Below are 15,472 nucleotides of genomic sequence, written 5' to 3'. Positions count from 1 at the left end.
AGTTGCAGAGTGGCTATCTACATACTTTAAATAAATAAATTCTTTGAATAAATTTAAATAAAAGGTTTAGAGGGCCACCAGCACAACTGCTGCACAGATTCAAAGTAGCCGCATGGCCCTGGCCAGAACCCCAAGAACTCGTGACTTACAGTCAAACTGGTGGGAACCATGGATAGCCTAATTTTTATCAGAAATGGAAAACTGGGAGGAGTTAGCCATAGAGTAAAGGACTCTGAATCATGGTTATAAATGTGCAGGCCCAGCAGCAGCAGGGTGGGGTGGGTGCACTCTGGGCATGTGAGGCAGAGCCATTCTTTGCTGTGCAGGGCTGAACTGCACACTGCAGGCATCCCTGGTCCCTGGTTCAGAAAATGCCAGCAGTACTGCCCACTGACATGAAAATCAAGAACACTCTTTCCAAAAGGCCCTGGAGGGATGGGGTTACTCTTCCTGGTTGGGACCCCCTGAAAAACAGTCTAAATTCTAGTGTGGCTCAACTCCGGTGCACACCTACGTCCCTGGAGAGCTTTTGAAACATCCAGAAGCCCAGATCCCACCCCTAGAGATTCAGATCCAAATAGTCTGCCATGGAACTAGACGCTGGTATATTTTAAAAGTTCCCCAGATGTTTCTAATAGGCAATAAGGTTGGACAATCCTTTTATCTACAGATAGGGTGCAAAGACTTGTTCATAGGAAGGCTGCCTTGCTGCTCTCCCAAGGGTGGGCTGGAGTGTTATTCCAGGTGGCTTCTGTGCATTGGCTGACTTCACACCAGCCTAAAAGCAGCTATCTGCATACACAGTGTGGGGAGGAGGGCAGGGCAAACCCACTGGTCCAGGTCCCAAGGGAGCACCTGGCTGTCACAAGTTCTAAATAATCTCAGACTCCATCACAGGTCTGAGAAAACCTGGGTCCTTGATGCCGGTAAAGCTCATGAGAGCTGGGGAAGAGAAAGAGGCAGCCATGGTACCCACAGGGGACAAGGAACCTGGACAGCAGGAAGTAGCAGAGCAGGGAACACTGGTCTCATGCAGGAAGGGAGGCAAGCAGGCCTCCAGCTCTTCCAGACAGACTCTGGCAGCCAAAGGGCTAGAGCCCATGGGAAAGCAGTTTGCCAACTGCACAGACCCTGAGCCTCTGGCCCTTTACCCACTCTCACGGGGGGACCAAACAGAGCTCCCTGGTCCTTCCTCCCCCACCTGGAGGCGCTCCAGACCCAGCCTGACTGCTGTGATGTAGCATTAGGAGAATAGGAAGAGAGAGGGATGAGAAGAGAAGTTGGGGCCCCGTGACGGTAGTTTTTGGGAGGGTGGTTGGGAGGATTAGGGTAAGAAGCTGTGGGACATGAGGGGAAATGGCCTTGAAGACAAGGCTGCATAATAACTTTTCAGGACTTCGTTAAAAAGTATATACTAAACAGCGAGAGGCTGAAAGCTTTTCCTCTGAGATCGGGAACAAGACAGGGATGCCCACTCTCCCCACTGTTATTCAACATAGTACTGAAGGTCCTAGCCACGGCAATTAGACAAAACAAAGAAATACAAGGAATCCAGATTGGTAAAGAAGTCAAACTGTCACTATTTGCAGATGACATGATATTATACATAAAAAACCCTAAAGACTCCACTGCAAAACTACTAGAACTAATATCGGAATTCAGCAAAGTTGCAGGATACAAAATTAACACACAGAAATCTGTAGCTTTCCTATACACTAACAATGAACTAATAGAAAGAGAAATCAGGAAAACAATTCCATTCACAATAGCATCAAAAAGAATAAAATACCTAGGAATAAACCTAACCAAGGAAGTGAAAGACCTATACCCTGAAAACTACAAGACACTCTTGAGAGAAATTAAAGAGGACACTAACAAATGGAAACTCATCCCATGCTCCTGGCTAGGAAGAATTAATATCGTCAAAATGGCCATCCTGCCCAAAGCAATATACAGATTCGATGCAATCCCTATCAAATTACCAACAGCATTCTTCAATGAACTGGAACAAATAGTTCAAAAAATTCATATGGAAACACCAAAGACCCCGAATAGCCAAAGCAATCCTGAGGAGGAAGAATAAAGTCGGGGGGATCTCGCTCTCCAACTTCAAGCTCTACTACAAAGCAGCCACAGTAATCAAGACAATTTGGTACTGGCACAAGAACAGAGCCACAGACCAATGGAACAGAATAGAGACTCCTAACATTAACCCAAACATACATGGTCAATTAATATTCGATAAAGGAGCCATGGACATACAATGGGGAAATGACAGTCTCTTCAACAGATGGTGCTGGCAAAACTGGACAGCTACATGTAAGAGAATGAAACTGGATCACTGTCTAACCCCACACACAAAAGTAAATTCAAAATGGATCAAAGACTTGAACGTAAGTCATGAAACCATAAAACTCTTAAAAAAAAACATAGGCAAAAATCTCTTAGACATAAACATGAGTGACCTCTTTTTGAACATATCTCCCCAGGCAAGGGAAACAAAAGCAAAAATGAACAAGTGGGACTACATCAAGCTGAAAAGCTTCTGTACAGCAAAGGACACCATGAATAGAACAAAAAGGTACCCTACAGTATGGGAGAATATATTCATAAATGACAGATCCGATAAAGGCTTGACATCCAAAATATATAAAGAGCTCACACACCTGAACAAACAAAAAACAAATAATCCAATTAAAAAATGGGCAGAGGAGCTGAATAGACAGTTCTCCAAAGAAGAAATTCAGATGGCCAACAGACACATGAAAAGATGCTCCACATCGCTTGTCATCAGAGAAATGCAAATTAAAACCACGAGATATCACCTCACACCTGTAAGGATTGCCACCATCCAAAAGACAAACGTCAACAAATGTTGGCGAGGTTGTGGAGAAAGGGGAACCCTCCTACACTGTTGGTGGGAATGTAAATTAGTTCAACCATTGTGGAAAGCAGTATGGAGGTTCCTCAAAATGCTCAAAATAGAAATACCATTTGACCCAGGAATTCCACTTCTAGGAATTTACCCTAAGAATGCAGCATCCCAGTTTGAAAAAGACAGATGCACCCCTATGTTTATCACAGCACTATAGCCAAGAAATGGAAGCAACCTAAATGTCCATCAGTAGATGAATGGATAAAGAAGATGTGGTACATATACACAATGGAATATTATTCAGCCATAAGAAGAAAACAAATCCTACCATTTGCAACAACATGGACAGACCTAGAGGGTATTATGCTGAGTGAAATAAGCCAGGCGGAGAAAGACAAGTACCAAATGATTTCACTCATATGTGGAGTATAAGAGCAAAGAAAAACCGAAGGAACAAAACAGCAGCAGAATCACAGAACCCACGAATGGAATAACAGTTACCAAAGGGAAAGGGACTTGGGAGGATGGGTGGCAAGGGAGGGATAAGGGGGAGGAAAAAGAAAGGGGGCAATACATGTATAATGTGGAGGGGGTATGGGGCGGGCTCTACAACACAGAGAAGACAAGTGGTGATTTTACAGCATCTTACTACATTGACAAACAGTGACTGTGAAGGGGTATGTGGGGGGGACTTGGTGAAGGAGGGAGCCTAGTAAACATAATGTTCTTCATGTAATTGTAGATTAATGATACCAAAAAAAAATTAATTAAAAAAAAGTATATACTAAAAACTGTATTTTATGACTATATTGGTATAAAGACAAACACGATCCAGGCTAGATTCAGTATTATATACTTATTATGATATTCATCTTTTCATGATTTTAAAAGTAATGAACATAAAAACATTTTTGTGGATCCGTTAAAGTTTTATAGACCCCAAGTATTGCAGGTACTGGGAGTAATAGGTAAGTTAGTCATGATTGAAAGAAATACACCAAAATGTATATTCTCTAGGAGTGTGATTCTAAATGGTTGACTTTCTCTTCTTGGTTGACCATACTTTCTAGTTTTCCACAATACCTGTGTATAATAAATAGCAATAAAATCAAGTTCATATAGGACCACCTACATGCTGGCATGTTCTAAGCACTGTATGGTGTTAAATCATTGAATGGCCTCCACACCCTGATGAAGCAGGGACTATTACCACATGCAGGGTGAGGGGACGTACCCCAGAAGCCTCTGAGTCCTGGTGCCCCCACAGCACCTGTCACCATAGGGCAAAGTCGGCTTCTGCTGCTGGGTGACACTGGGACCCTGCCAGTGTGCACAGCTCACGCACCTCTGCAGCAGCGGCTCCAGCCACCCTTCGTGGCACTCACAGTGGCAGTCCAGGAAGGTCAGCACTTGGCCCTTTGCCACGGAAGCCCCCAGCAGCCGGGCTCGCACCAGGCCCTCCCTCTTGGTGGCACGGATCAGGCGCACTCTGGGCAGCTCGGCCAGCTCGCCGGCCAGACGCTCCTTCAGGTGCTCTGGGGAGGCAAGTGGGACAGCGAGGTCACTGCCACACATCCCAAACCATGTCCTTCCAGGGCCTCCCTGTCCCAAAAGGGAGACTAAATAGACACTAGCCTCCTTTGCTTTGCACCTGGGATGTTCTTGTCTCATCCAGAAATAAGGCTGGAAGCACACCAAAGGCCAGAGGAGCAATTCTAGAACCATCAAATGTTCCCTACTGAAACATGCACATTGAATCATATGCTTGAAATGGGTGAATGTGGTATGTGGATGTATCTCAACAAAGCTGTTACCCCTGAAGAATGAATTTTACCTTGCCTTGTGAACATATAAAAATAAAAAAAACACAAGAACTGCCTGACCATAACTTTTCTGAAAAATGTTTATCAATTGTTAATTTATGTTAGTTATGCAGTATGTTTTTAAGTGATAGGGAGCTGTTAACATAAATTTTATTTATAATACAAATATGTTAATGTAAATATTCTTTGGAGCACATTTCAGTTGACACAGTAGTAGTAACACTAGAAGGCCTACTGTGCCAGTTACTGTCTAGGTGACGGACATATAACTCATGTGAATCTTATAACAGTCCTATGCGGTAGGATGACTACTATCCCCATTTCACAGATGAGAACACTGAGGCCAGAGAGGCTAAGTAATGTGCCAAGGCTCCAAAGCAAGACAGCAGAGGAGCTAGAATTTTAACCTGGGGACTCTGGCTTCAATGTACAAGCTTAACACTCCTTCCGGAGATTTCTCGTACTTTCTCATCCTTGTTAAATCCCAAACTGTCACAAAAACATGCTCATTCCATTTTGCATGACAGTAAATGACTCCTTATTAAATTTGAAAGGCTGTGCCCACAGCTAGGGCTGGCCCCAGGACTCCCAACTCCACACCCAGGTCCTGTAACTGGAGGCCCCAATTCACACCCCACAGTGGGTCAGGTGGAGTCAGGTGGGAGCCCCTCAGGCAAATTAAAAATGAAATTCCCCACATCAGTAGGGACTTTGTCTACAAGTCCTCAATCAGCAGCAAAGGGGAAGCTTTTGTAGAATGTTCTAGGTTGCTTCCTAGTTTGTGAAAATGTCTCCCTAAACAGTCTTCTCTCTCTCTCTCTCTCTCTCTCTCTCTCTCTCTCTCTCTCGCATACACACACACAAATACACAAACATTCATTGGTTGATTTTTTTTTCAATCCTAAATGTAATTGCAAATAAGCTGACAGCAGGAATAAGGGAGGTGACTTCCCAAGCAAAGCTAAAAGTGGTGGTGTCCAGTGAATACATAACAAAAATACAGGTGGCCCCTCCCTACATGCATGGATTTAGTCAGTGTTACCTTTAGGAAGACCTGAATTGTCTTCCACACCCTGAGAGGGGCTGACACCCCTTCATGGAGCTCAGACTAACGCTGCAGAGGACAGGGGACAGGGCAGGGCAGGACTCCTTATCTGCATCACTGGTAGAGCAGGCATCTCACCTGCTGTGCAAGTTATCTGGACAGGGAGGGGAAGCCTTGGCCCCACTGCACATTACATTTATATTTATAAAGAACCGAGCTGGTTCAAATGGGCTCATACCTAGTCCTGCCTGTGGAGGAGCTATTTAATGGCACCTTACCATTTTTTAAATTTCCTAAAAATAGAAGTTACCACTTAACAGGCACTAACAATATACAGGCACTGACCTAGCAGGTTACCTGCCCTTATCTCGTTTAAGCCTCACAATGACCCTATGAGGTAAGAACTACTAATATCTCATTTTACAGGGGCTGAACCTAAGGCTGGAACTGGTTAAGTTCCTCACTCAATATAGCTGCAAAGTGTTGGAGCAGCCCAGAAGCAGTGTATACACAGACAGATTTAAAACAACCCTGGGAGGAAAGGACAAAAAGAAATGGTGCTGAGTACCTACTAAGTGCTGGCTGACATGAGATTTTGTCCTACATGACCTTATTTATTCCTCACCACTTTCTAAGTGTGGATAAACCCATCCACAGATAAGAAACCTCAGCTCAGAAAAGACAAGTGACATGTTCAAGATGCCATGATGGGTTTGTGGTAAACTCCCCTCAGACCCAGGTGCCCTGACCCCAGAACTCAGTGCCTAGGTGGCTACACTCAGCATCACACCCCACCCTGGCTCGCATACTGTCAGCTGAACCCTAACACCCACTCTCCCAGTGACTCTCAGCTTAGTGCAAGGCCACCACCATAAGGACTACAGTTCCCAGCCTCCTTTGCAAGTGCAGCCAGGTGACCATGTGCTACTCAATGGGGTGTGAGGGCAACTGCCAGGTGTGGCCCCACCCTGAAACCCTTGTGCAGAGAGTGAGCAGGAGGTAGAGAACCAGCCTGGGGCATGCAGACCAAGGCAGTGTGCTTGAGAAGGCGGAGACTCAGGGCGGAAGCCATGTGGAGCACACCCTCAAGAAGGTGGAGACTCAGGATAGAAGAAGCTGGGGCCTTGACATGAAGCTACTCCATCAACCAGCACTATTAGGCCTGATTTGTGATGTGTGGGAGGTCAATTTTTATAGCATGTGAATCACTGCTATTTTGAGTCTCTGTGGCAATAGCCAAACGCACCCAACAATCAGGACACTCACACACCAGGCTTTGTAGTCACAGACCAGGCTCAGAGCCCAAAGAGCAGGTGCCAGTAAGCTGCTCCGCTACACTAATGGGTGGCCCAGAGATGGTCATCTGGTTTGAAATGGGCTCCAGTCAACTAAGCCCATAGCTCTCCCTGTTGCTATGGCCTTGACATTTCCTTCAGTTGAGTTTAGCTGCCCAGGCTTCCAGTAGTCATGACCATGTGCGGCACGTGGCAGGACCACAGCAACCACTACAACCCTCCCAGCTTCCATCCTCACCTCCACTGCCCCCATGAGCCATGCTCCCCCCAGCAGCACAGGGAACTCGCCAGACTTAGCAATCTTTCTGCTCCCCCAACAGCCCCGGGGCAGCTCCCATCAGGCTTACAGTTAAGCCTAAACCCCTCATGGTGAGCTCCAAGGCCCTCCTGATCTGGCCCTACCCACCCTGCCACCTCATCTCCCAGGACACCTTCCCACCAGCCGACAGGCTGCCCTGGAGGACAGCATGCTCGTTCTGCTTCTGCACTGCTGTTGCTGGGCCCAGGCCACTCTCCCTGGGGCCTTCACTGGGCCGCCTTCTCCTCCACATTCTAGCTCTTGGCTTAAGAGACACCTCCTCAGAGAGGCCTTCCTGCCCTTCACAGCTAGAGCAGACTCTGTCTCCAAGCTTCCCTGTCTCTCCTGCTCCCATTCCTGTTTCACAGCACTTTCTACGTTTTACTGTATTTGCTATATTACATTATTATATTATGCTATGTATGCTATATTGTGTTTTGTTGTACTATGTGATGTATACATTGCATTATTCTTTACATGTTCGTTGATAATCTCCACCCACCAGAATGTGAGTTTTATGAGAGCAGGGACTTGTCTCATTTCCCAGTGCCTAGAACAGTGCCTGGCACACAGTAGAAACTCAAAAAATGTTCACTGAATAATTAAAGGACCAGCCCTGGACTGTGTGTGCACTGCTGGATCCCAGGTCACTGATTAGGCCTGTGGGCACCTCTCCCTGGCTTCAGTTCTTCTCCCATCTGGGCTGCCCCTTTTTGATCTCATTGCAAACACAGCATGGCCAAAGCCAAGCACGCCACCTTCCTCTCCCACACCTGTCCCCCACTGCCCTGGGTGGCTTTTCCAGCTCTGGAACAGAACAACCATCTACCCAGAGACCCAACCCAGAAGCCCACAGGTCCTGCTGGAGCTCAGCCAGCCTCTAGCCCTGTGGATGCCTGTCAACACCCCTTTCCTCACCTCACCTCTCCTTCCCCCCAATACCACCTGACTCCAAGCCTCCATCTCTCACCTAGGCCACCTTTAGAGCATCCTGGCCTCCCGAAGAGCTCCCTTGTGCTCTCTCCTAGAGGGATCCCCCAATAGGGAGCCCTCCCTCCATGACTGCTGCCTGCAAACTACACAACTTCAGGACTAAGGCCAACCCCTCTCCTGAGTACTCTGCCTCCGCTCTCTGTCATCACAGGGAGCCCTGTGTGTCCCCACCAGGCCCTGAGCTCCCTGAGGGCCATGGCCAGAAACAACGCATGAAGCCTATCCTTACCAGCCCTATTCCACCTGTCCCGCGTCGCATTCTCTCCTCCCAGGCACTGCCACGGAAAGCCAGGCTCCTCCATGAGCCTTTGTCGGAGGCTTACCTCGATCGCTGTAGTCATCTACCAGGATGACCTCCTTGAGCAGGATGTCTGGAGATGTCTCAAGGACACTGTAAACTGTCCGAAGGAGAGTTGACCAGGCTTCATTATAAAATGCTATGATAACTGATGTCGTGGGCAAATGATCATAATCGTATTTCTTCTCTTTGCACCTGCAAATACAACAAAACTTCAGGAACAGAGAAACCACCAGGCCCAGGATGGTGCTGGGAATGGAACAACAAGAGATGCAGGTCACAGATCTAAGGTCTTTCCCTGGGGAACAAGAAAGATATCAAAGAACCTGTGAAGGTATTTTAAAACCACCACACACACACATAATGCCACAAAAATGACAGTGTGTGACTTCCAAGACCATGTCACAAGACACTGAGGTTTCCTTTTGTTCCCCGCCACGGCCATGCCCTCTGTGGTGAGGATGCTCGCGTATCCCATGGAGAGGTCTGCATGGTGAGGGATGGAGGCCTCCAGCCGGCAGCCAGTACTAACTCTCTGGCATGGGCTGAATCTTCTCAAAAGCACATCCTCCCACTCTGGTCAAGCCTGGGGATGATGAAAGCCCCCAGGCAGCATTCTGACTATGATTTCATGAGAGATTCCCCAAGCCAGACCCACCCAGCTCAGCCACTCCCAAACTCCTAATCCACAGGAATTATGTGAAATAACAAATGTTTATTGTTGTTTTAAATCACTAAGTTTTGTGGTAATACATACACTGAACTCAGGCCCGAACTAAGAGACATTTTATAAACCAACAGGCCTGAAATCTTTAAATATATTGGTGTCCTCAGAGATAAGGGCTGAGGAACTGCGTCAAACTGAAGGAAACTGAAGAGATATGATAACTAAATGTCACACATGGTTCTCTACTAGATACCAGTTCAGGAAGAAAAAAGTTGTTCTAAAAGTTGTGACAGCTGGAAAAATCCAATATTGTACAAATGAATTTGGTAAGTACATGGTATCATGAGAGAATGTCCTTGTCCCTAGAAAATACATGCTGAAATATAAAAGGGTAAAGGATTATTATCTCTGTAACTTATTCCCAAATGTGCATGATATTACAGTATACACACAGAAAAGTTAAGTAAAGGGGACAGTGCAATGAATGGATCTAGGTAAAAGATACACAGGAGTTTGTGGTGCTATTCTTACAAATTTTCTTTAGGTCTGAATTTTTCCAAATTAGATATCTAATACAAAGAGAAAAACAAATTCAATGTTGCAAAAGGTGGAACCCAAACATCAAGGTGACTGTGATTTATAGCTGTGTACCTCAGTCTTAAGGGCCCTGGCAAAGGTCCTTTCCCATCTCATCCCTTCCACTTCCACCAGATAGCTGCCCTCCTCCAAATATGTGTAACAGCAAATGGAAAACATATATATATACACATATATATATATGTATAAAAATATTACATGTGTCTCTGGATTTAATAAGCCACTGAGGGCTGGACTAGGGTGCATAGAGAAGCTGTGCAGTGCCATTAGAAGCTTCAGAATGAATGAATGGTTTATACTATATGAAAAAAAGGTATTTGTGTGAAACCTAAAAATAATTTTTTTTAATCTTTTACAAAAAGGTGAGGCTAAAATTTAGCTCCAAATGTACACAGGTCCAAAGAGAAATGAGTGGAAATAAGGACAGTGAAGTGAGGCTTTAAAAAATGAAGTTGATTCAATTTAAGAACTGCCCTTTAGTCTGAAATCACGCCCCTACTGTTCAGGATTAAAATGTATTTCTCCCCCTGATGAGATCAAGTAGGAGGGTGGGAGAAGCTCTGCTTGACCGAACAGAGTTGGGACCATGTGTCAGTCTGTCCTCAGGGCTTCTGTTTATGAGTTTTCACTGCCCTGTGAAAACCAAAAGTCAAGTTCGCTGTTCTCGAATGTCTAGGTGGCTCTCTATGAAACCACATGAATGGTGGGTACTGGTTTGGCAGTACATACTCAGAGCTTCAAAATGTTCCTTTTCTCTTTGATTCCATATCAATAAATCTAAGAAATTACTCACCTAAGGAAATAACCAGAGATACCTGAAGGAGGCTTGTTGTAAAAAGTTTTCTTTGTAATATTGTTTATAATTGCAAAAAGCTATAAATAATTCCCATGTCCAACAAGAAACAGTTAAATAAAGTATAGTGCGGCTGTATGAAGAAATGCTACATGGCCATCTGAAACTACATTTCCAGGGTAACTACACATTTCACAATAAAGGAGAATGACCACACTATACTGTTAGGTCAAGAAAGCAGGGTATAAATCTATAAATAGCATGATGCCTATTGTATAAACCACAATGTGTGCACGCTCTCACACATAATAAACAATACAAAGAAATATGCCAAAAATGTTAACCATGGTGATCTCTGTGCAATGGGGTTATTGTTGATTCTTATCTCTATATTTTCCTACATTCTAAAATTGTTCTATAGTAAACATGCATCATTTTTATAATCACCAAGAAAGATTATTTCTTAAAAGCTGGATCATATTTCTTTAGCTCCCCAGAGTAAAGGCCTTCATTGAGCAGTAATCTAATATTTGGCCCTCTCCTTTTTTTCTTGGCTTAGGATAGTTTCTCCTTCTTTCTTTAAAACATCCCTTAAAGGCATTCTCCTTCATGAAGTAAGTTCGATATATCTTTCTGGAATTCTGAAATGTCTCTAAAGTTTGCTTCCAGGACAACATATTCCCCTTTTCCTTTTTTTTAGCAATATTCAAAATAATCAGATTGCAAAACAAACTGATGAGAAAAAATACATGATTCATTTTCATTGCATGATCAAAACAACTTGAAAGGCTTTTACAAATTTACAAGTCTAACCTTCTAGAATTGTGAATTAATGCTTTGATTCAATTACTTAACTTTTTTATTTCAATCAATTAAGCAAAAAATTTATTTAACAACTAGTGTGCCTACCCCTACCCTAGGTGCTATGAAGGGATATAAAGGATTATAGGCCACTGCTTGGTCTCCTTTTCCTGACCGATAAAAAAACTGTCCTTCCTTCAATTAGACTAGGACAGATACGCATAACGCCGGGTTTCTGCTTTTGCCTAAGGAACAAAAGGAAACTCAAAGCCAAATTCACTGCTAACTCAGAGTAAGCCATCCTTTCCTTAACTTGTTATGATCCACATACTTAGTGAGAGTCGGGGGCTGAATTGTGTTTTTCTCTGTATTTTCAGCATGTTTTGTATGGTACCTGGTAAAAACAGTAACATTTATTGAGTGCTTACTACATGACAGGCAGTATGCTAAGCATTTTACATAAATGACTCCATTTCACCATCACAACAATCCTACTGGGGGACTCCCATAATCTCTCCTAGTACAATAAATGTCTGTATACGATAGGGACAGAAATGAATGGGTGTGATAAGAGTCTCCTGATCTTTTTTAATCTTTATATTCAGGTTATCACATAAAAAGTCAGTATTTTTTAAATTTTAAGTTGGTTTTCAGTCACGACTTTCAACCAAAAGAACCTTGACTAATAGAGAAAATTGCTATTTTTTAAAAAGCAAGTATAAGACTTCCACTCCTGGCAATATGTTAGATTAAAATGCCTGGGGAAATCCTCCTGGAATAGGACACCCAAAAAATTATTGTGCAAGTGCTTTTAAAAAATCTTTTAAATGCATGGCTCAGCTTACAGCAGAGTAAAAGAAGTCCCCAGAGTTCAGGACTAAGAAAATATGAATCAAGATATTAGACTTACTAGAAACAGAGCATAAAATAAGTATGTTTAATATGCTTAAATAAATAAAAGACGATCCCAAATGAATGACAAAGAAACAAGAGTGACAGGCAAGTTTAACTTAGTATAGACATCTCACAACAATGGTGCAAGCCAGGGAACAATGGGATATTATTTTCAAATGCCAAATGATCAACCTAGAATTACCCAACAAAACTGTCTTTTAAGAACAAGAGCAAAATAAATAAAACACAGTTCATGACAATAAATTTCTCTACAGTAATTAATACATGATAAAACTTCAGAAACGAAAAGAACCCCAGGAATATCTCTGAGATCCAAGACCACCAATCAGGAAAGAATGATGGGCAGAGAAAATGGTAAACTTGTGGATAAATGTAAATGAAAAATACTACATTTTAAAAATGTCTAATGTGTTTATTTAAAGAGGCAGAATTAAAATATTAGAGTAAAGTGGCCTATAAATTGGGAAGGAAAGTGATCAGTGCTAAATCATTCTATGGTCCAGAGTTACTGATTAACTTTAGACCATGTCGAATTAAACATGTACTTTCAAAGTTACCACTGAAGATTAGAAATAAATAATGTAACTGCCAAACTAGTAGAGAGAGAAAAATGGAGTGAGAAGGGGTGGGAAAAATCTCTATCAGATCAAAAACCAAATGAAAAAAAAGGAAAGAAAACATAGAAAAAGTATAAAATAAGGTGACACAATCACATCCTAAAGTCTCAGTAAACACAATAAATAAAAATGAACACAACTATCTAGTTAAAGCCAAAGATTGCCAGTCTGGATTTTTTTATAATGACAGCACAAAATCTAACAACATGCCATTTAAAGACACACCTAAACTATAAGGACACAGAATGAATGAACAAAAGGATGGAAAAAGGCATCATGAAAATACTATCTAAAGTGAAAATGTTCTGTAGACTTAAAGTACTTAAAGTATGGATGCAAAGAAAAGATGCCACTCTGAGGACCACAAAATGGGTGTAATAAGAATTAATAAAATATCCTGCAATTTACAACCTTGTTGAGGAAGCCAAAGTACAACAGTCTAAGCTCCACATCATGTGTGATTATGTTGTTATGAGAACAGACAAGCAGACAAGCAGGCTACCTCTCTGCAAAAAAAGAAATCCTAGCCAACTTCTGCCAACCCCAGTTGGACAAAAATACTTTCTTTGGCTGAATTACTGATTTAAAGCTATTTTGAGACTCTTTGCCATCCCTGCACCCAAATCCTGGTCCATGAACTCAGATACACATCTGCAATGATAGCATTAATAAGGCTAAAAGCAAGCATTCAAGAAATGCAAACACCTGAATGTCATTTACACATACTTTTCTAACCAGTGGTCCCCAATTCCTCTGCTACAGCAGAACAGCTGATGCTCACATGTGTAGTATCCCCATACATAAGCAAGGGCAAATGCAGAGGCCTGAGAGCACTGTCACTCCACCGATGGCTCCTGCTAAATATGTCACAACTGAAGTGAGAATGACATCATAGTGATTTTCTCAAGGCTTCTCTGATCTATGAAAAATAAAACTTTTTGCAAATATTGGTACATTACTAGCAACCATTTACATGTGACACACCTTACGACTATGATGTTATCACTAGTTTCAACTGCACTTGACCTGTTATTACCCACACTTTGTCTAATTCTGGTATTCTCCCACACCCTCAAAAGCACACAACCTTAATCTTTTGAGTAAAAAACCCACAGGCTCTAAGCCAGGAGCTTTCAACCCTAGTTACACATCAGCCTCAGCCTAGGCCCTATGCACAGAAATTCTATTTAATTGTCCTGAGGAAGAAATGCCTGATGTCCCTGGCATCAATATTTTTTAAAGTTCTCCAAGGCCATAAACCCAGCTATCTGCCTCCTGACTTTGGCCTGCTGCCCTCGCAGAGTGAAGGTTCCCTCTCCTTACTATGCTCAAATTAGCTGCTGTTTATGAAAGAGTCTTGCAAACCTTAGACTTATTATACTGCCACGCAATAATTCCTTGTCATCCTCGCCTCTTCCTCCTTGATTCAGTGCTGTAACTAATAGAAATAAAGCTGTGCACTAATCCACTGGCATGTGAATTTTTAGACTCACAGGAAGGCTGGGGTCTACACCGAGTCTCAAGAAATGAGATCCGATATTCTGCAGTGTGTCTCTATTGGCCTGAGCCTGGCCAAGACAGCAGACACGGTACTGAGGCTTGGAGACGCCAGGAAGATCCGAGCCACACACTCCCTTGCTTTTCAACTCCTTGCCTCTAGTAGCACATTTATCCACTGCAGTGTAAAGACTTCAGTTAAAAACATGGGTGGGCCTATGTACATACTCATGTTTGGGTATGTTTTCACCCACATACCCATATGTACATTTTTCAAAATCTCTTTCTATTATCTGGAAAAGCCTAGAAGAAAATCAGTGAAACATTAACAGTGACTCTCCCAGAGGTGGTAGGGATAAGGATGATTTTTCTTTTTTCCTTTCTTGCTTCTGTATTTTCTAAGACTTCTAGAGAAAGCGTGTCTTGCTTCCACAATTTAAATAAATAGATAAATAATTGCCTCCACTCCAGAATGGAGGAGGGAATAAAAGATCTGGGTCCTAGATCAGCTCTGTCCCAGATCTTCGGGTTACCTTGGAGACTGCTTTTGCTTTTCCTCTCTGGTTAGACTGGACGCTCCCTCAAGGCCTTCCCTCTCCTGACATTCAGGAATCTTAACCACCCCTCTGCTTATTAATGAGAGTCCCAACGGAACCCACCACCATCCGGGCTGGGAACTCACAATCTAGATGCCATTCCAGTTTCTCAGGCTAAATTTCAAGACCCTGATTAGGTCCTCACCAGGGTATGAACTACAATAAAAGTAAGTCCCAAGTCTCCCTACTGGCCACATGGAAGTTATGCCTTAAGGCCTGGCCCGGCTGAGACTGAAACAGATCAAGCTCACTTTTCTCTCCAGCTCAGTAAGAATAACCCAACAGGCTCTGGCATAGGAATTAAAGGCAGGAGGTATTCACACTCCTTATCATGCTGGGTTTGCATTAACTTCCCAGGGTCA

At 43.2% G+C, this 15,472-nt stretch overlaps 1 protein-coding gene across 7 annotated transcripts in view; it reads right to left on the bottom strand.

Annotated features, from left to right (window-relative positions):
* The window catches only part of GALNT12 (polypeptide N-acetylgalactosaminyltransferase 12), a 44,925-nt gene that overhangs the window by 14,894 nt on the left and 14,559 nt on the right, over window positions 1-15,472 (bottom strand). For 4 of the 7 annotated variants that reach the window (XM_057498882.1, XM_057498883.1, XM_057498884.1 and 1 more), the window contains exons 2-3: window positions 8,559-8,822; window positions 4,110-4,410 (exon numbers count right to left, since the gene is read on the bottom strand). In XM_057498882.1, the coding sequence (XP_057354865.1) occupies window positions 4,110-4,410; window positions 8,559-8,670 (413 nt within the window). In that variant the 5' untranslated portion in view covers window positions 8,671-8,822. The remainder of the gene's footprint in view (window positions 1-4,109; window positions 4,411-8,558; window positions 8,823-15,472) is intronic. The other 3 variants (XM_057498879.1, XM_057498880.1, XM_036888426.2) reach the window with 2 other exon arrangements.

Source organism: Manis pentadactyla, chromosome 3, assembly GCF_030020395.1.
Source record: "Manis pentadactyla isolate mManPen7 chromosome 3, mManPen7.hap1, whole genome shotgun sequence".
NCBI lineage: Eukaryota > Metazoa > Chordata > Mammalia > Pholidota > Manidae > Manis > Manis pentadactyla.
The sequence above is the reverse complement of the archived record's forward strand: the minus strand, read 5'-3'. Positions and strand labels throughout refer to the sequence as shown.